Raw genomic sequence first — 20,957 nt, forward strand, 5'->3', positions numbered from 1 at the left:
ACTAAAATATCAGGGGGGTACCCAGACTTATGTTATTCACATAGCAATATACCCAAGTACTAGCTAATGATTCAATCCATTAAAATTACAAGTTGTATAAAAGATTTGAAAGATAACTATATCCTCAAAATATATGGCTAAACACTCCCTTCTACACAGTGAATCTAAATATGCTATGGAGATAGAGGAAGTCTCACTGACATTTTTAGGAGAGGCTAGAAATCTGTAGACAAACATATTTATGGAAATTTATTATTTTAAAAAAACTTCACGTCAATGAGGAATGTTTATCACATAAAGCCTGTACATTCAAAATGCCAAATGATATTTTACAGGAAAATGATGTTTGGAGGGAGAAAAAAAATTCCACAGAACCAGACAACAGGCTGATTTCCAGAGCGGATATATAAAATGTAAAGGTACTCCTGGGGAAAAGAGAAGCAACGGCAGAAAGGAAGCAAATTTATAACACCAGGTCAAGTTGGACAGAATAGTCTGACATGAAAATGATATATTAAGTAAGCAACAGATACAAAAGTGTTAAGATGATTATATATAATATATAATATATGTAATTGATAGATATATTAATTATATATATAGTTGTGATTGAAATGAATCGATCATGATTAAAAGCCATTGAAAAATGTGAATGAGTGTTTGCAGAGGCAGGAAGTGGGCAAAATGGGTGAAGGTGGTCAAAAGGTATAAACTTCCAATTATAAAATAACTAAGTCATGAGGATGCAATGTACAGCATGACGACTATAGTTAATAATACTGTATCGCATATTTGAAAGTTGCTAAGAGAGCAGATCTTAAAAATTCTCATCACAAGAAAAAAATTTTGTAACTATGTATGGTGATGGATGTTAACCAGACTTAACCGTGGTGATCATTTCTCAAACTATGTATGGTGATGGATGTTAACCAGACTTAACTGTGGTGATCATTTCTGTGGTGATACAAATATCAAATCAGTGTGCTGTACACCTGAGCTAATATAATACTATATGTAAATTATATCTCAGTTAAAAAAAGAAGCCAATGTACTAATTACAGAAAGAACCTCTAGGGGAGCATAGGGAGTTGAGATAGTATAATCTACAAGTAGGTACTGGAATTAGATTTGAGCAGTGGTAGTCCAAGCTTAAAAATCTGTAAGTCCATTTTGGAAAAGAAGCTAATTTTACCCTGTAAATGTCAAGAGACCAGAAACAGGCTTCATAAATGAGAAAGTGGCTAGAGTTACTCATGAGCTCCTAGCTTTGAACTAAGGCTCTCCCTATAGTTCATGGCCTAACAGACAATGTGCCACTTCCCTGTGATTCTATGAGGAAATAGGCTGGCTAAGAGGGAAAAAATGGGAACGCGGGTGGCCTCTACCACAGTGGGTGTGGCATCAGGGATAGCACTTCCCACATAGGGGAAAAGCCTTCAACCTCCCAATGCTAAAACGTGGGTGCGGGGCAGGGTAATATAAAAATACACTTACTAATCAGAAAAGATTCTGTTTTTATATTGGAACGGTGTGCTAGAGATGCTAGCACGTTGGTCCCTCAGTCATTTAGTAACTGAATTGTGGATAGGTCCCAGGGTTTTCAGAGAGGTCAGAGTTCAAAAGGAGAGAGAGAGTCCTCAGAAACCTCAAAACAGCAGCTATTTGCCAACTGACAAGGAAATATTTCAATATTGTTAACAACCGTCCTGTCCTTTTCAGTAGTGTATCACAACTGATGTCACAATGGGTAGGGAGTGACTCATTCTGGAAAACCATCCAAACCACATGGCAAAGAAGAGTATACGTGAGTTTAAAATATCTACAAAATATGAACTAAAAAACTAACGTTAAAAAGGAAAAAAACAAATTTAAAATTACAAAGGACAGTCAGTAAATAAATTAAAAAAAGAAAAGAAAAGAATGTAGCAAACTTAAAAGGTTTTTAAATGTTTAGAAATACTGAAAAGATAAAGGAGGGAAAGTTCCGCCTTGCAACAAGTACGGAAAGATATTAAGCAAACAAACAAAGACAAGATCAATAGGAACAAAGAGATATTGATTGGAAAATTTTAGCAATGACAACTTCAGCTGTTGGAAGAATACACTAAATAAAGCCGAAGAAAGGAGAGGACTAGTGATTTAGAAGGTAGAATTTTTATTTTTTTAAAATTCTTTTTTAAAGATTTTTATTTATTTATTGAGAGAGAGAATGATAGAGAGAGAGCATGAGAGGGAGGAGGGTCAGAGGGAGAAGCAGACTCCCTGCTGAGCAGGGAGTCCGATGCGGGACTCGATCCCAGGACTCCAGGATCATGACCTGAGCTGAAGGCAGTCGCTTAACCAACTGAGCCACCCAGGCGCCCCAAGAAGGTAGAATTTTTAAAATCAAGTATTGGAAACAGACTCTTAACTACAGAGAGCGAAGTGATGGTTACCAAAGGGGAGGTAGGTGGGTAGGGGGATGGGCTAAATAGGTGATGGGGTTGAAGGAGTGCACTTGTGATGAGCACAGGGTGCTGTACAGAAGTGTGGAATCACTATACTGTACACCTGAAACTAATATTACACTGTATGTTAATTGAATGGGATTCAAATAAAAGCTTAAAAAAATAAAATAAAGTATTTGTATAGATAAAGAGATAGAAAATGTGAACTAAGCAAATGGATAGATTGAAAAACTCCAGTGTATGCCTAAAAGAAGGCCCAGACAGATAATATAGTTAAAATGGGGGTGGGGAGAAATATCTGGAAATATAACTGCTGAAAAATGTTCAGAATTGATGGAAGAAAGTACATCAAGCAATAGCAAAGGATAAATGGGAGGTCAGGGGGTGGAAATCTGCATCTAGATGTATCAACTAAAACTGCAGAAAATTATGAAAATTAAAATCTATACACTGAAAGAAATGACAACTTACTTAAATATAAAAACAACCAAATTGACAGCAATAACAGTCACGGTAAAGGAAGGAAGTGATACCATCAAAGCTGAGGTAAAATAACTGTTGATCTTGAAATTAAGATCCAATTAAACTCTTATTTAAAAGTGAGGTAGACGGGGCGCCTGGGTGGCTCAGTCGTTAAGCATCTGCCTTTGGCTCAGGTCATGATCCCAGGGTCCTGGGATCGAGCCCCGCATCCGGCTCCCCGCTCTGCGGGAAGCCTGCTTCTCCCTCTCCCATTCCCCCTGCTTGTATTCCCTCTCTCGCTGTGTCTCTCTCTGTCAAATAAATAAATAAAATCTTTAAAAAAATAAAAATAAATAAAAATAAAAGTGAGGTAGAAACATTTATCTTAAATTATATAAAAACATTAAAATTGTGAGTTTACCATAATAGATTCCTATAAAAATATTGACTGAAGGATTTATCTCAGGAAAAAAGGAAATGAACTCAGATTGAAAGTGTGGACTACAAATAGCAATGGTAAACAAATGAATCAATACAACATTTTGGTAAAATTCTAAAAAGTATTTCCTACTAACAAATAATGATAACAATAACTTTGTGTTTTTAAAAGCTATCAAAAATAAATGAGATGGGAGAGGGAGTTCTGATGGACACTAGTGTGACTGTTTTTTCTTTAGGAATAATGCTGAGTAACTGTAAACTATATAGGAAAGTATTTGAAGATAAATGTGTTTTAAAAAAACAAGGATTGTCTTAGTCAGTTTGGGCTGCTATAATACCATATACATAATACCACGGACTGTGTGGCTTATGAACAACAGAAATTTATTCCTCACAGTTCTGGAAGCCAGAAGTCTGACATCAAGGTGCCAGGATGGTCAAGTTCTAATGAGAGACTTCCTCTGGGTTGCAGATGGCCAAGTCCTCATTGTGTCCTCACAGAGTGGAAAGAGAGCTAGAGAGCTCTCTGTCCTCTTCTTTAAAAAAAAGAAAAAAAGATCTATTTATTTATTTGAGAGAGAGTGCATGAGTGGCGGGATGGGCAGAGGGAGAGAGAGAATCTTCAAGCGACTCCCCACTGAACACGGAGCCCCACACGGGCCTCGATCCCACAACCCATGAGATCATGACCTGAGACAAAATCAAGAGTCAGATGCGTAACTAAGTGAGTCACCCAGTTGCCCCTCTCTCTGTCCTCTTCTTAAAAGGACGCTAATCCCACTCATGAGAGCATCACACTCACAGACCTCATTACCTCTCAAATACCCCATGTCCAACACCATTACATTTGGATTAGAGTTTCAATATACAAATTTTAGGGTAAACATTCAGTCCATTGCAAAGACACTTCAAGAAATAAATCATAAAACTTCCAAACTGAGAAAGAACAGAAAGAGTGGACTTGACATTAGGACACAACTCAGTGTAAACTCTGCCTTAGGTAGACAGGACATTGAGAATGCAGAATTCTTTTAGTGAAGATCAAATCAACCAATCTGTCTGGAGACTAAGACATTTTAGAAAAATACTGTTTCAGAATGAAAAGGAATCTCACTCAACCAACAGTTCACTTATTTTTAACTAACATTTATTGAACACCTGCTCTGTGACAAGCACTGTGCTAGATGATAGGGTTACAGACTCATAAATACATGTCTCTGCTCTTGAGTTTATTTTGGAATTCAAACAGGTAAACAGATGATGTCAATATAATGTAGTATATGCAGAGATGGAAGCATTCACAGATGGCATTGTGCCCAGTGTAAGGCAATTAGGAAAAACTTCCTGCGATAAATAGCATCTGAGTTGTTTCGAAGGATAACGAGAAATTTTCCAGGTTGTAAAAGCAGAAAGGGCATCAGTAAGAAAAGAGAATAGCATAAGAGACAGCACAGAGGAAAGAAACAGCAGAGTGGGTGCAGAGAACTATGAGCTTTTCAGCACTGCATGAGCAAATACTATAAAGCAGTGGGGGAAATTAGGTTGGAAAGAAATACAAGGTAAGCAGGGAGGCAGCTCCCCACTGAGGGTCTTGCTGATGAGCTTGGCCCTTATTTTCTAGATAGTGTTGACTTTGCCCATTGTACAAAGATGAACATTTTATTCTTAGATATATATTAAGTAACGTTTACCCATAATGGGCCATCGATTTAAAATAGGAAGCTTGGGGAACACTCAAGTTTCAATACAACTCAAAAATGAACACAAAGATAATAATTATGAAAATGTGACTTAAAATAATCCTCATCACATCTGTAAGTTACATTCTTTTAATTAAAAGTCTTATAACAAAACGTCTCTACTACATCAAAAACCAATATTTAAGAAGATAATATATACTGGCAATTATGTATAATTTGGGATTTCACTTTTAGGGAAAGAATTGTATCCATATTTGCAATATATTATTTGTGGATATATATTTGTAAATACTGCTTCAAACCCTCCCATCTTAATATTTAGAAATAAAATGTAAGATTTAGGTAATAAACCTAAGAGATGCCATGTTCATTTCAGTTGCAATAACAGGGACTGAATTTATCCTCCCACCTAAGGCAACCAAAAACCTGAGCAAAACACATGAAACTGGTTTTCAGACAGACATCAAGTGATGAAAGATGGTGATTTTGAAAAGATAGGAGCCAAATGAGGTGAGCCTTATAACTGCCTCAGCTTACGGTTGTGAGAGAGCTTGGGGCTGCAGTGCAGGGAGAGGTCATCCAGGCATATCTCAGCAGATTCCTTGAGTAGAGGAGCAGGAGGTGAGAGTCTGGGGGAGACCATAGCAGCTAGAGTTTGCAGGACCGACACCAGAAAAAAGAGCTTCCCAGAAAACTACTGAGATCTTCAGAGGGTTACCCATTCCATATATATATATTTTTTAAGATATTTATTTATTTATTTGACAGAGAGAGAGGGAACAAAAGCAGAGGGAGTGGGAGAGGGAGAAGCAGGCTTCTCCCCTGAGCAGGGAGCCTGATGCGGGGCTTGATCTCAGGACCCTGGGATCATGACCTGAGCTGAAGGCAGACACTTAACGACTGAGCCACCCAGGCGCCCCTCCATATATATTTTAGTATGAGTTTTTCCATTTCTGCAAAAAACAAAATCACTGATATTTTAATAGGAATTGCATTTAATCTGTAGATTGCTTTGGGTAGTAATGACACTAAAATGTCATTAAGTCTTTCAGTCTACGAACATGGGATGTGTTTCTATTTTTTTATGCCTTTAATTTCTTTTAGCAATGTTGTGTAGTTTTCATTGTACAAGTCTTTCACCTCCTTGGTTAGGTTAGTTCCTAAGTATTTTATTCTTCTTGGTGCTATTGTAAATATTGCTTTTGTCATTTTCTTTTCAGGTTATTCATTGTTCATGTATAGAAATGCAACAGATTTTCATGTGTGAAATCTGTGAAAACAGATTTTTGTGAACTTTGTATCCTGCTACTTTGATGAATTTATTTATTCTAAAAGGTTTTTTGTGGCATCTTTAGCATTTTCTACATGTAAGATCATACCATCTGCAAACAGAATTCTACTTTCTCCTTTACAATTTGGATTATTTTCTTTTCTTGCCTAATTGCTCTGGCTAGAACTTTTAGTCCTATGTTGAACAGAAATGGTTAAGGTGAGCACCCTTGTCTTGTTCCTTATCTTAGAAGAAATGCTTTTTAGCCTTTCATCATTGAGTATGATATCCTCCATGGGCTTTTCATATATGGTTTTATTATGTTGAGGTACTTTCCTTCTGTTCTTAGTTTGTTGAGTGTTTTTATCATGAAAGGGCAATGAATTTTGTCAAATGCTTTTTCCTAATTAATGGAGATAATTGTGTGGGTTTTATCTTTATTCTGTTTATATGGTATATCATATTGATTTTTTTCATGTGTTAAACCATCCTTGCATTCCAAGAATAAATCCCACTTGGCTGTGGTGTATATTCTTCTCACTACATCGCTGAATTCTGTTTGCAACAATATGTTGTGTTAAAAAAAAAAAAAAAACTCTAGTAGCTGGAGAAAAAAAAAAGACACATATTACATGCAGAGGAACAAAGTAAAAGGAAAAACAGCAAATTTCTCTTAAAAACAATGTAAGTGAATGGGAAATATCTTTTAAAAAATTAAAAGGAAAAAAATCTGTCAAGCTAGAATTCTACACCTAGCAAAAATATTTCTAAAAAGTGAAAGTGAGATAAACACTTTTTTCCTGACATAAAGAGCTGAAAGCATTCATCAGCAGAAAACCCTTAGCACAATAAAAAAATAAAAGAAGGCCTTTAAGCAAAAGAAAAAAAATGATACCAGATGGAATATCAATAAGGCTGCAGAAGATACAGTATACAGAGCTCTATCCAAAATAGAACAATATCCATCAAAATTGACCTAATTGACATTTATAGAACATTTCATCACAACAGGATGCACATTCTTTTCAAGAACACACATTATATTTATGAAGATAGACCACAATCTAAGACACAGAATGTCTCAACAAATTTAAAAGAATTCAAATTATAAAAAGTAATCATCCCTAACCAATGGAATTACACTAGAAATCACTAAGAAAAAAATCTGGAAAATTCTAAGATATTTAGAATTTAAACAAAACACTTATGATTAACCAGTATGTTAAAGAAGAAATAAAAAAATAAGTTAGAAAGTATTTGAACTGAATAAAAATGAAGAAAACATTAAAATTTACAGAATGCTACTAAAGCAGTACATAAGGGAGAAATGATAGCACAAAATCCCTATATCAGGAAAGAGTCAAAGTCTCAATATATTCAGTTTCTACATTAAACTGGTAAAATCTAAAGTAAATAGAGCAAGGAAATTAAGATTAGATCAGATCAACAGAAATAGAAAATGGAAAAATGATAGAGAAAAATCAATGAATCCAAAATCCAGTTCTTTGAGATCATCAAAATTAATCAAACTCTGGTCAGATTGATCAGGAATATAAGATGGAAGACACAAACTACCAATATCAGAAGTCAAAGTGGGGACATCACTACTGATTCTAGACATTAAAAGGAGAATAAAGAAATATTACAAACAACTCTAAGTCCATATATGCAATAACTTGGATGAAATGGAACAATTCCTTGAAGGATATAAACTAAGAATAACTCACTAAAGAATTGACAGGTTGGATTAGAGATACTGAATATCCCTGTGTCTATTAAAGAAAGTAAATTTATCATTAAAAACTTCCCTACAAAGAAAAGTCCAGGTCCAAACAGCTTCACTGGTGAAGTGTCCAGGTCCAAATGGCTTCACTGGTAAAGTCTACTAAATATTCAAGGAAGAAATAATACCAATTCTACACTACCTGCTAGCAACAACATGGAAGAATATGAAAATAAAATAAATATAATGAATGAAAAAAACATACAAAGAGTATGCATGATTCCATTTATATAAAACTCTAGGAAAATGAAAACTGATCTATAGTGACAGAACACAAAAGAGGGGTTGCCTGGACACTGGCATGAGGAAGGGACAGAAGGTAGGGATCACCAAGAAATCACAGAAACCTTTTTGAATGGTAAATCTGTTCATTGTCTTAATCATGTTGATGTTTTCATGTGTGTAGATGTACTTCAGAACTTATCAACACATATCCTTTAAATACATGGAATTTACTGTATGTCAGAATTACATCAATAAACCTTTTTTGAGGTGCCTGGCTGGCTCAGTTGGTTAAGTGTCTGCCTTTGGCTCAGGTCATGATCCCAGGGTACTGGGATCGAGCCCCATGTCAGGCTCCCTGCTCAGTGAGGAGTCTGTTTCTCCCTCTTTCTCTGCCCCTCTCCACACTTGTGCTCTCTCCCTCTCTCTCCCAAATAAATAAATAAATTTTTTTTTTAATTTAAAAAATAAACCTGTTTTTAAAAAAAAAGAAAAAGAGGGGTGCCTGGATGGCTCAGTGCATTAAGCACCCAACTCTTGATCTCAGCTCAGGTCTTGATCTCAGAAATAAAAAGAAAACAAGCCTGGGGATTATAAAAGGCAAATTAAGGAAATTCCAAACAACATACTGTGATAGCAATATTTTCTGTTCCTAGAGTCATAATACATAGTAAAATTAAATCCACATTGTATGGTATATTTGATTACTGAGTTATGTGCAATAAAATATATTTTGTCTACATATTTTGTCTCTCATGTATACCTATTCCTGGTAAATTAAATACGCTGAATAATTTGGAATAGGGAAGAAGTCAAAACTATCTTTATATATAATGAAAGTAGTCCATAATTGTATTAAAATGTATTTTATAATCCAATTATTAATAAAACATGAATAAATAATTTTTTAAAACTTAAAAACACATTAATCACATACCTTGCAAAGATGACAAAATGATTTTTTAAAAATTCTTAAATCAATTAAGAAGATTAAATAACACAATAGAAAATGTCTAAGAGTTGAAAACCTTCAAAGAAAACTTTAGCTTGTACAAAGTCATTAGAGACTTTTAAGCAAAAAAAAGAAAAAGAAAATCAGAAGCTGATTTACATATACACAGTTCTATATGTGCTTTAATTAGATTATTTTCACTGTGGGGATTAAAACTTCAACACAATCAGGGTTTGGAATTTTGCCATTGTTTTCTTCAAGCATGCTGCTCAGAGTAAAGACACGATTTTATTCATAGTGGGAGGCAGTTTATTTGTCCACTGTGCAATCAGCATGCGTTCTTAAGTAGTGTCAGCTAATACCCTGAAGGAATTAGAATATGAACAGAATTACACAATTGACTTAATTTGGGTTGGGGCATTCTGAGCCGTACTCTTCAGAAACTTCACATATGTAAGGAAATAAATTGCGATCTTAAAAAATTCTCAATTAAAAATAGTTAAAGCCAGGTTGTGCTGACCTTTCATTCCCTTGGTTTTATTAAAATTAAATAATTGGACACTTAATTTTAAAAGTTCACCATTTATCTGTTTTTTTCAATACATTGTGCTTGAGTAAATACGAAGATTGGTAAGACTCGGTTTCTGTTCTCAAATAACTTAAAATTAGTGAGAATCAATACACACAGTATGAAAACTGCAAAGGCAAAAGTGAAAGGGCTTAAAAAAGTTAAAAACCATGTGCTTTATCAGCACAGAAGAGGGGGAAAATGGTTTCCAACTTAGCAAATCGATGATGGCTGCAAGGAAAAGCAGGTCTTAAGATACTCATAGAATGGCAGGGTAGGCTGAAAGCAATTATAAGCAGAGAAAAGAGGATGGGGAAAGGCACAGAGGCAGAAAAGTGGAAGAATGTCCATTGTATGTTAGTGTTGGGTTGGTAACAGAGAATAGGAGGGAGTCAGGGTGGGCTATGGCCCTGCCAACCAGCTCACGTGCTTTCTCTCTCTCTCTCTCTTTTCCTTCCTCCCTTCCTTCTTTCTTTCTTTTGTAAAGCAGGAACATCCTACTAGTGGAATAGTGTGTTGAGAAGATTACTAACTGTACTGCATATAAAGAAGATTGGAAAGAGACTGAATGAAGAAAGCAAGGAAGTTGGAATGCTTTCTCAGTGCTTCTATCTGGAGTTATTAAAAGCCCCAAACTAGAAAATAACAGGGAAGAAAAGGAAGGGTGAGCCAGGCTAGAGAAGCAATTTGAAGGTAAAATCAAAAGAACATAGAGACCAACTGGATGCGATGGGCGGACAGGGGAAAGTCAAGCATGACTGAACTTCGGAGTGTCAGCGAGGATGGTAGTAAGATTCTTTAAAATGAACCACGCGGGAAATACGTATATTTGGGAGAAAAAAATGACCTCCATTTTGGACATATTTAACTTGGAGCAGTAGAGCACCTCCAAGTGGATTTGTCCACTTGAACTTGAGCTCAATTACATGATAAGGACCACAGATGCTAATTTAGTCCACTTTAATCAGCAATGACTGTTTTAGATGATCAAAAGGGAGATAAGAGTGTCAATGAGAGGAGAAGTGAGTAAGACCACTGCAGAATGACTTAGGCAGGCCATGATTAATGATCAAGGCAGGGGAAGGCCAGGGAGAAAAGAGACGTCTGGGAAAGGGCAAGAGAGGTGAGATTCAGCCGGAGAGCCACATGCTTCCCTGTGAGGTCGCTGAACTCTCTGGAGAGACAGGAGGAGCTAGGAGAGCAGAAGGAGAGGCCTCTGAGTCCGCTTCTCCGGCCCCAAGTCAAAGTACCCAGGCCACTAGGACCTTAGGCTTCTGCCATTTCCCAGGATCTGACACCTTCCAGCAGCAAAGCTGCTATTTATAAAGAGCAAGCACAAAACATGTTTGTTTAGTTTTTTTTTTACTGCAACTCCAGCTAGTTTCCTCATGACCTCATTCTTTGTCGATGGTGCAAACCAGTCCTTAAGTCCTCCTGGACTTTGACCCAGAGTGAAGCAAACATGGGGCTGATTCATTCATTATAACAGTACGTAGAAAGGGCCCTGTTGGCCGTGTGTGCCGTACCGCCTTCACCTGTGACCTTGACTTTACCTGCTTACACTCTCACTGTGTTTCTGGCTCGTACCTGGGACCAAAGCAAGCAAAACAACTCAAGAGTTCCCGCTTCCCCTTCTTTTGCCTCCGGATCTACAAGGTTTTACGAGCTGGAGACTTTCTCACTAATTTATAACTAACCTCGATAGGTTTCCTCCCCTCAGATTCAGTAGGTAGCTCCTCCAAATACCCTCCTAAGCAGTTGCGCTCAGAAACAAATGCTGCAGAGAGTCTGAAGATGAAGAGAACAGAGAGGCTCTGGGCTGACCTGGCCTCTGAGAGTCTCCAACGGAGGCCGTGGATGGCAGCCACGACCCCGAAGAAATGAGCGTGGAAAAGGCATGCTGATTTTTTTAAGAACTACAACCAGAGTAATATATGTAAGTCTGATATTCATCCTATCAGAAGGATGGCATAAAAATAATTACAAAATACTTGGACCACCTCATTTGTTTCGACACCAGCAAAAACAAAAAACAAACAAAAAACCCCCATTCAAAATAGAAGTATGTTTGCTTTAAACACGTGGCATGTGTGAATGCAGCCCTACGAATTAGCAGAGTTGCAGCCCCGAACTTGGAATTAATTAGCCTGGACCTATCCTGAAAAGGAATGTTAACACAATTTCAAAGCACCTACTTGGACACTTCTTAGGACAACATATGGGTACCTTTGTTGAGGGTGATAGTGATATTTCTATCCGATCTTTCACATTACACAGAACATACCAAACTATACAACTCATATTGAAGACTTATTTTTAATGTCTTAGATACACTTTTTTAGTCATTTTATCTCACACCAAGTAGTATAATCAGTTTATAGATTATGTAATCCCTTGAATTAAATAACCTGTGACCTGGAAATGTCAAAGAAATATTAAAGTCAATTAAAATATTTTTAAATCATCACCTTTGATAAATGCAGTATTAGTTTGCACATCTCGAAGCATTAGCCACAGTGCTACTAGTTTCAAAGTACACATCTGATTATGTTTTTAGGGAACAATGAAATACAAATTCCATGAGTTTATAAACTTAAATCTTTTTAAGGTAACTTCTACTTCTCTAATAATGTTACTAAGTCAACTTTAGAGGGAACCATTTCTTCTCCAAAACTAAACAAACTAAAAATTGGGTGATCTTAAAAAAAAAAAAAAAAAAAGATTTCACTGCCAGAGATGATTCTTAAACCATATCAAATCTTAATAAATTCTTAAATGCTCAGATTAGGTTTATTTTAAAGGGAGAGCCAGAGGCATACCCCAGGACGAATGCGGAACTTCCATCTTCATTAAGCAGAAATTTGGGGCTGAGATTTTATATTTAAAGATATGCAACAGACATTTACATAATGCCCTGGGGTGCGCCAAGGGTTACCCTGTGTTCGGGGGTATGACCGACAGGCCCTCTTCCCTCTGGGTTCTCGAAGCCTCACTCTGGTTCTGACCCAGAAGGCTTTATGACCAAGCCATCAGAAATTTGTCATATAATTTTATTTACACTTTTCTCTTGTCTTTTCAGACAGGGTGGCATCATTACCTGGACATTACAACAAATATTACCACTGCAACTGAAGATCAGAAATTTGGCTTTTGTGGTCTTTGACCACAAAATTGCCTTACAGATCAGCTCTGCACCCATCTTTAAAAATGTCCCTTACTGGGGCAACTGGGTGGCTCAGTCGGTTAAGCGTCTGCCTTCGGCTCAGGTCATGATCTCAGGGTCCTGGGATCGAGCCCCATATCGGGCTCCCTGCTCGGCAGGGAGTCTGCTTCTCTCTCTCCCTCTGCCCCTTCCCCTGTTCATGCTCTCTCTCTCTCAAATAAATAAAATCTTTAAAAAAATAAAAACAACAAAAATGTCCCTCACTAGTAGCTGGAGGGGAGGTGGGTGGGGGAAAGGGATAATTGGGTGATGGGTACTAAGGAGGGCACCTGATGTCAGGAGCCCTGGGTGTTATATGCAACTGATGAATCACTAAATTCTACCTCTGAAACTAATTTAAAAAAATGTCCCTCCCTATCATCGAGAGTTCCCCTTTAACAATGTCCCTCACGGTCATCGAGAGCTCCCCAAATCAGGTATTCCCCATTACCTCAGAACACCACTCATTTCTTGCTACTATGATTCTTAATCCACATAAAGTCCATGCAGACAATTGTTGAATTATTCTTCATAAATCATCATTTTAATATAGAAACACATCTCTGTTTTCCCTTACAGTTCAAATCCCTTAATAAAGTTTAAATCCCTGAATCTGTCCCTCTCATTCTGCTGCATATTCATTTTAGATGCTTTGGGGGCCAGTCCATTCAGACGCAGACTCTACACCAGCCATCTGGTTGGCTTTCTATGCCGTACACAGCCCCATAGCCTGCCCTGACCAGCTCACTAACCTGTGCCTTCTGAATTGGGGATTGGCTGGTCGAGGAGTGAGGACAGACCAGCTCCGGTTGGAAGTGATCTTTCTCTCCTCTCCCTCATAGAGCCATCACTATAGGACTCTCATGATGTCTCTCATCTAATCCCATGCCAACATCTGGCTCCTTCAATTATTTCCAACAAGTACTCCCTGACCAATGTGGCATCATCATATACTTCCTAGTTACTTCTCTGTGAATCTTAGGGGATGTTTTTCCTCCCAAATCACATATCCCTGGAGAGAAGGTACCATGTTTCACAATTCCTTGTCCTCTCAGACCTACCAGTGACTTGGGCATGAGAAATACTCATTGAACAGTTGAGAAATGGACATAAAGAATAAGCTTTCCTCTAAGGAAGCTTCTGTCACAGGAGCTAACCTTTTAAATTTGTTAATTGACCTTAGTCGCTAGGGTGCAGAGAGGTCATCTGGGGAAATCACAAAACTCAGTGTGAAACCTGCTGGCTCTCTTACCTTTGCCTTCCTGTGTGGAGCTGTGAGCACAGGACATGGTGCCATAGGGCACCTTCCGACTCTTTTATGGGGAATTTCTTCCCTGATCTCTGAAGGTGGAAGAACATATTATCTACCAACCACTGTGGCATGTTTTCATTTAATCTGCTCTCCCTCTTGAACCTCTGATAACCAAGAACCCACTTAATTTAATCCTCAGTAAGATATATATTCTTCTATTTTATGTTGCTTTTATAACACTGATCACAATTCGGCTTTTGTAATAGTCCTGTTTTCAAATTTTTATATGGACTGATATGTTGTTCTTTTTTGAGAAGTCTACAAAATATTTAGATGTGCGTTTCAGTCAGTAAGGTTAGATTATTGAGCATTATGAAACAGATTTCATTCTCTTCTGGGAAGAGGGTTAATGATATTTCATCATCATTAAGAATCTAGAAGGTTGCATAATTCTTGTTAGTTTAACAGATTATCTATTTGTTTGAGCTTGGTTTGAATGTGCTATGGGAACTGAAACAAAATTTTGTTTATTATAAACACCAAATTGTGTCTCTATCTCAAACTGCCCATTAAAGTTCCAAATAGTTTGGTGTTTAAAAGTGTAAGCTTTAACACTTCTAATAACTACTAATACTTAAAAGGCATACTTTCTTTTCTTTCTTTTAAGTTAGCCATGATCTACACAAAGGCTTATATTTAGTACTTCCAAGAAAATCAAAGTTTTGACTTAGTGTCACTATAAATCCTTCTAATAGCATCTAACTAATGAAAGTATCTTTGACTTGCCTATTAGTTTTCAAATTGATTAAGTTAGACTGGTTTATAATTTCTAATTATCACTAGATATTTGATAATGAAAGTTAAAATTTGTGACAGTTGTTATGACAATTATTGTTCCTGAAAATAGAATTTTAAAAAGATAACTTCTACTGGAAAAATGACTTAAATTGAAGTGTTAAATACTTAACTGTAACAAAATTCCCTCACCCACTGTGGACACAGTGAAGTTCTTTTAAAAATCTGATGAAGTCATGCAAGTTTGGAGCTGGAGGGAAAAATAAAGCAGAAAAGGAAGGACAGAGGGTGTTGGGTCTTTAATTAGGTGGTTCTTCATTTAAAGAAGAAAAACACCGAAAGTCAGAATAGAAAAATGACATGTCCAATATCACAAAAAATAAGTGCCAGAATGAACCCTATAAAAGAGATTCCATCCTTCCTGAGACAGGAAAATAGACAAATGATAACAGGTGAATCTAATGTAAAGACTGACAACTCAGTTACCTGGCATAACTTTTCTTGGTGATTCAAAGTCATATTGATGTGTGAATTTGGTCAGAGCTGGACATAGATGACTCTGCTTTCTCAGTTGTAACATCTCAGTTTTTGTACTTTGCCATCAGCAGATCAGATTAGAAAGGGAAGGAGAACCAGGCTTTAATCCAATTCAGAAGAAATGGAAACCAAGCTAGGTCACTAAACTATGAGCTCACTTAATCAACAAGTGGAAATGCTCAGTATTGGCCACCACTCTAGGCAAGAGCCAGACTTGGTATTTGTCCCCATTAGGACACATAATTTAGGGAATAAAAGAGATATGCTGGAGATTGCTATTTTCAAGGCTCTGAAGACCCTTTCTCTCGTTTCCATATCTAGGACCATGTTAGAGTTGGTTGCATTTATTGGATGTGTAACCATAAGTTACAGTAAAATGATATAGAAAAGCTTACTGTAAATGTCCCCAGCCTATTCAAGTGACAATTACACTGAAGGCTTGATAGACTTTGATCCCTAGGCCCCATGCTGGGTGACACCTTACCTTTTGATGATGACTTAGCCTGGTACCTATGATTAAATTTTCAGTAAACATTTTGGAGGGAGACTTGATTTATAATAAACTTCACATTTTATCATATAATGCTAAAGCAAAATCTAATGGTTTGATGTTTAATGCTCAATAGTTTCTAGCAAAGCCTAGATATTGTATAACTATTTGCCTTTACTCTTCTATTTTCATAAATAGACACATACAGTTTTATTGATATAATTTCAACTCAAATATTTTCTGGAAGAAATGAACATGTTGGAAATAATGTTATCATCTCAAAAAGAAATGGGAAGTACTCATGAGGAAAGAGTTACAATCTTAACAGCAAGCACCTTGTCTCTCTCATGTGACGCAACCATCACTGGCCCAGGCCATGAACTGTAATTTATGGTATCTGGTTTGGTCAGTTTTTTTTTTTTCTTCCCATGGGAGTTAACAATCTCATCTCTTTCAGGATATAAACTCTTTAAAGTCAAAGATTTTCCCCAAAGCTCCTTAAGAGTTGTGAGTCTTCAACGTGCATTAATTATAACCATCATTGACTAAGGTTTTTTTTTTTAATATTCAAAAATTCTGTTGCAACCCTGTTATAATCTCTTATTTAATTACTGTCATTCATTCATTAAATAAGCATTTTTGAGTGTCTGCTATGTACAATCCAAGAATCACTTGATTCAATAGTGTATAAAATAAAAAAGAAGTTCTGTCCTTATGGAACTTACATTCTATCAGGAAGATATATAAATAAATATAATTTTTAAAAAGTAAAATATATAGTATGTTAAATGAATAAAAATTTCAAGAAAAATAAAGCAGCAAAAGAAAATAGGGAGGGATTTTTTTGGCTTTCACAAGAAAATAGGGGTTGTGATTTTAAACCAGTTGGCCAAAGAAGCTGACACAAGAAAATGACATTTAGGTACACACCTAAAGGAGGTGAGGGAGAAAACCATATAAAAATCTGGGGGGAAGAACTTTCCAGCAGTGGAAATAGCAAGTACAAAGGCTCTGAGGTCGGAACAACACAGGGGTGTTCCAGGGAGTGGAGAGGAGACTACTATGTGAACAAGGTGGTAAAGTTAGAAGAGTAATAGGGGTCTGATCCTATAGGGCCTTGTAAGACTTGGACCTAGAAGAATGGAAATCATTAGTAAATGTTGAAATGACCAGACTTACAAGATCTTGTTAAAATCACTTAAATATGTAATATAGTGCCTGGAATTTAAGTTAATAAAATGAATGGATTATCTGCTAGGTAGCTGGAAGCCTGCTTATGAACAAAGGCAGAACTGGAAACTAGAGAATCAGGAACATGGGGGTGCGTGTAGGAAAGGAGTTACACCAGTAACATGAACTATGTATTTATATAGTTTTAACTTTTTAAAATTATTTTACTTCTGATGTCATCTGATAAAAGTTCTTTAGTTGTTGGACGAGGCCGATAGAAACTAAGGACTCGCCATTAAGCATTGAGGTCAAAGTTCTTTCTGTCTCTCTAGTCTGTGTCTGTCTCTCTCTGTCATTATTGGGGCCAGGAAGATGTGACCCTAACTGGACATCCTTTGAGCTCTGCCTCCTTCGTCAGGCAGCTGCACCCCAGGACGTGCCTGGATGGGCTATGAAGGAGGGAGGGGCGGGAAGAGTGGGAGTTTCACCGAGGGAAACCAGAAGTGCAGCTGGGCACCTGAGGCAGGGAAACCAGGGGCTCCGGGAAGGGGGCGGATGGAGGCAGGCATGGGGAAGGAACGGGAACAAGAATCTCCCAAAAAAGAGAAGCTGCGAGGAGGCCAGTCCCACTCCCGCCCTGGCAGAGCTTGCTGCCGGGAAGAAGCCCCATTTCCAGTGGTAAGGCCAAGGGTTAGGCCAGGGGTGGGACGGGCAGGCAGAGGTCCCTTACTCTTTAGATTTATCCGATCCGTGCGCCGAGTTGATACGATGCACCTCTTTCTTTTTGGTTTGTTTGGAGGCCATGGTAGAGGCGGCCCCGGACCCCACGTGTGCACAGAGCTGTGAGCGAGGAGCTGGCTCCGGGACGCGCTCCGCGACGCTGTTGTCAAGGAGACGGCGGCCGTAGGGCCGCAGCCGAGGGGCGGGTCCCCCGCGGCTCTAGCGCCGCGGCTCTGGGGGCGGCGACTGGGGACGCCCGAGCGGGGAGCTCGGGTCTCCACGCCCAGGTGGTCTAGGGGTTGGGTGTCGGGCGGAATCCCGGGGCCCGGCAGCTCTGAGAAACTGCAGCTCTGTCAGGTCCACTCTACCTGGCTGCGCTCTTCAGTTATTTGAAGACGGCTTAGGATGCGATGTCGCCTCTCCCCAGGTCTTCTTTCAGTTGTAACTAAGGAGGCAATATGGACGCTCTGAATTTGCTAGTGGCTTGAAAAGGGCGGGTCCAGAAGAATAGAGTGGGTGCGGGGGGGATCCCTGCAGGGAAGGCAAGATCATGTCACCCTTAGTTGCTCAAGTTTAGCTAAAAATGAATGAAGTCTGTGATGAAAAAGTCCAGTGTCTCCGTTGTTCATGTAAAAGAATGAATCCCAGTCACAGAGTCGAGAGGCCCCTGCTACACTCACTTGGGAAGGCACAGGAGCCAGAAGAAACAGAGCCAAGCAAACCAAGACCTGTTAAGGTTCAAGCCTAATGCTCAGCCAGTCCATGGCGGTATTTATTAGTTGCCTTGGGCAAGTTTTTCCTTTTGAGCTTCATTTACTCATTTGTAAACAGGTGGTGCTCATATCTAACTCACGGTTCTCTCCTGAAGATAAATATGTATGTAAAATGCACACAATGAAAGCATGGCAAATAGGGGGCCCCTGTTTCTGAGATGAAGCTTAAATGCCAGCAAGGAGCAGGGAGATGCCCTGAATGAATGAAGCCCCGCGATGCTTAGACTGGAAACACTTTAAAACTTATTATAACAAAGCAAAATATTGTGTGGGCCCAAAACAACCTCCCTATAGTGAGATCTGACCATGCACAGACCTGAGGTTTAGAACCCCTGTCACGCTCCTTGACGGCTCCCATGAGCCTAGAAATAATTAACTCTCTTTAAAGAATCCCCTCTGCTCTTGGGACTGGGCATTGCTCAGAGGCCCAAACCACAGGGGAAAACCAACCTCTTATAAAGCAAATCTTTCAACTCTTTTGACAAATGAATGCCCAGCCCTCCCGCACTCAGCATAGCCTTTGCTTGGCAGACTGTCCCGATCTTAGTGTTATTGGGGGTGACACGGATGACAATCAGACAACAAATTTATTGTATTTCTATATGCAAGATAAATAACTTCAGAGTCCGTAGTGTTAATGTTGTGATTGAAGAAGTGCCCTATAAACATCTCCTACATACGTGAAGAAAATAAAGACATCTTGAGAGCTCTGCCTCATTTATCTCAGGATTGAAATTTCCAGAAAACTCTCCTGAATTAAAATACAGGACCAAACTTTGAGAAAATATTATTTAATACCAAATCTTATCAAAGTAATCAAATGCATAGCCAGAAGCATATACAAACACTATTGGGTAAAAACAGCACAATTTTAAGCAACCAACCCACAAATGGGTGAGTTTCACCTTTAGCCTAGGTCATCCCCAAAGTCATTGTTATTGGTTCCAAGATGCCAAGAACCTTAGAAAAGAAAAGTCTTAGAAATCAAATCATCTTCAGCTCACCCATATTTTAGAGATGAAACCCCTGGACCAAGAGAAGTGTCTTGCCAAAAGTTTCACAGCTACTGGTGTAGTCTGGATCAGAGGCATTAAAGGGAGGCGCACTGGTTTAAGCCAAACATATCACTACTCCCACTCAGAGATTGCTTTCTCATCTATTAAATTAGGACAAAAATAAGGGAGTTGACATAAGGCTGAAATGATATAATTAAAAAAATTGGGGGGGAATATAAAGTGCTTATTGATTCTTAGTCCAGTGTTCTTTCTCCTTTATCATGCTATGTGTGCAGCGTGCATAAACAGAATTTCTCTTCTTTCTGGAACTAAACTCAGGTCAGGCCATGATTCTAAGAGGCAAATATGCTCCATAAACCATAAGATGGTATTCGTATGGGCCAGTGCAAAAAAAAAAAGGAAAATTGGCCCTACATCCATCTTAAAAAAAAAAAAAAAAAATCCATATTATGTACAGATGATAATCATAGTCAATGCCATTTTGAAATATCATAATAACTGTGATTTATTGCATTCCTGCTACATTCCTGGCTTAGGGAGGGGTGCTAGCTCCTTAGGACATGTATAGGCTTTAGAGGGAAAAATGAATTTTAATGCTGACTCTTATTAGTTGAGTTACCCTGGGTAAGTTATTTATACCCTCTGGATTCCATTTTCTTCGTTTGTGAAAAGGGAAAGATAATACTTAGCTCAAATGTTGTATTTGGGGACATCATAAGCACTCATATGATGATAGCTAATATCATATTTCACAGGTAAAGGAAGTGAAGTGCAGAGAGGTAAAGAGATTTGCCTGACATGAGGTAGGTAGCCTTTGCTCTCTGCAATGCTCCGGGCTAACTAACCTTGTTAAAATCTTTCAGAGTCACAAATCCAGATGATTGCCCTGCAACTCAGCTTACGGATTTCCAAGTTCTCTGTTGAATAACATTCAAAGGCTGAGAAACAGCACTTATATGTTATCAGAGTGACCCACAGCGCAGCCTCTCTCCAATCTATACTTACCTTTTTGAGGAAGAGTTATTTGGCTTCAGGCAGCAGTAACGCTACCCAGCTCCACAGGGAAGTCGTTAGAAATACTCACTTCCCCATGCCCGCAGAAACAGAACAGGCAGGGCTCTCTCTTTGGACTAGCTGGGGATCTGCTGAAATGGGGA

At 38.3% G+C, this 20,957-nt stretch overlaps 1 protein-coding gene across 1 annotated transcript in view; it reads right to left on the bottom strand.

Moving 5' to 3' along the window:
• ADGB (androglobin) overlaps positions 1 to 18,151 on the bottom strand; it is a 154,135-nt gene extending 135,984 nt beyond the window's left edge. Inside the window, exon 1 of the mRNA XM_078054606.1 lies at positions 18,022 to 18,151. Within this exon, the coding sequence (XP_077910732.1) occupies positions 18,022 to 18,095 (74 nt within the window). The 5' untranslated portion in view covers positions 18,096 to 18,151. The remainder of the gene's footprint in view (positions 1 to 18,021) is intronic.
• Positions 18,152 to 20,957: the final 2,806 nt, after the last annotated feature.

This window comes from Halichoerus grypus, chromosome 9 (genome assembly GCF_964656455.1).
Source record: "Halichoerus grypus chromosome 9, mHalGry1.hap1.1, whole genome shotgun sequence".
NCBI classification, from domain to species: domain Eukaryota; kingdom Metazoa; phylum Chordata; class Mammalia; order Carnivora; family Phocidae; genus Halichoerus; species Halichoerus grypus.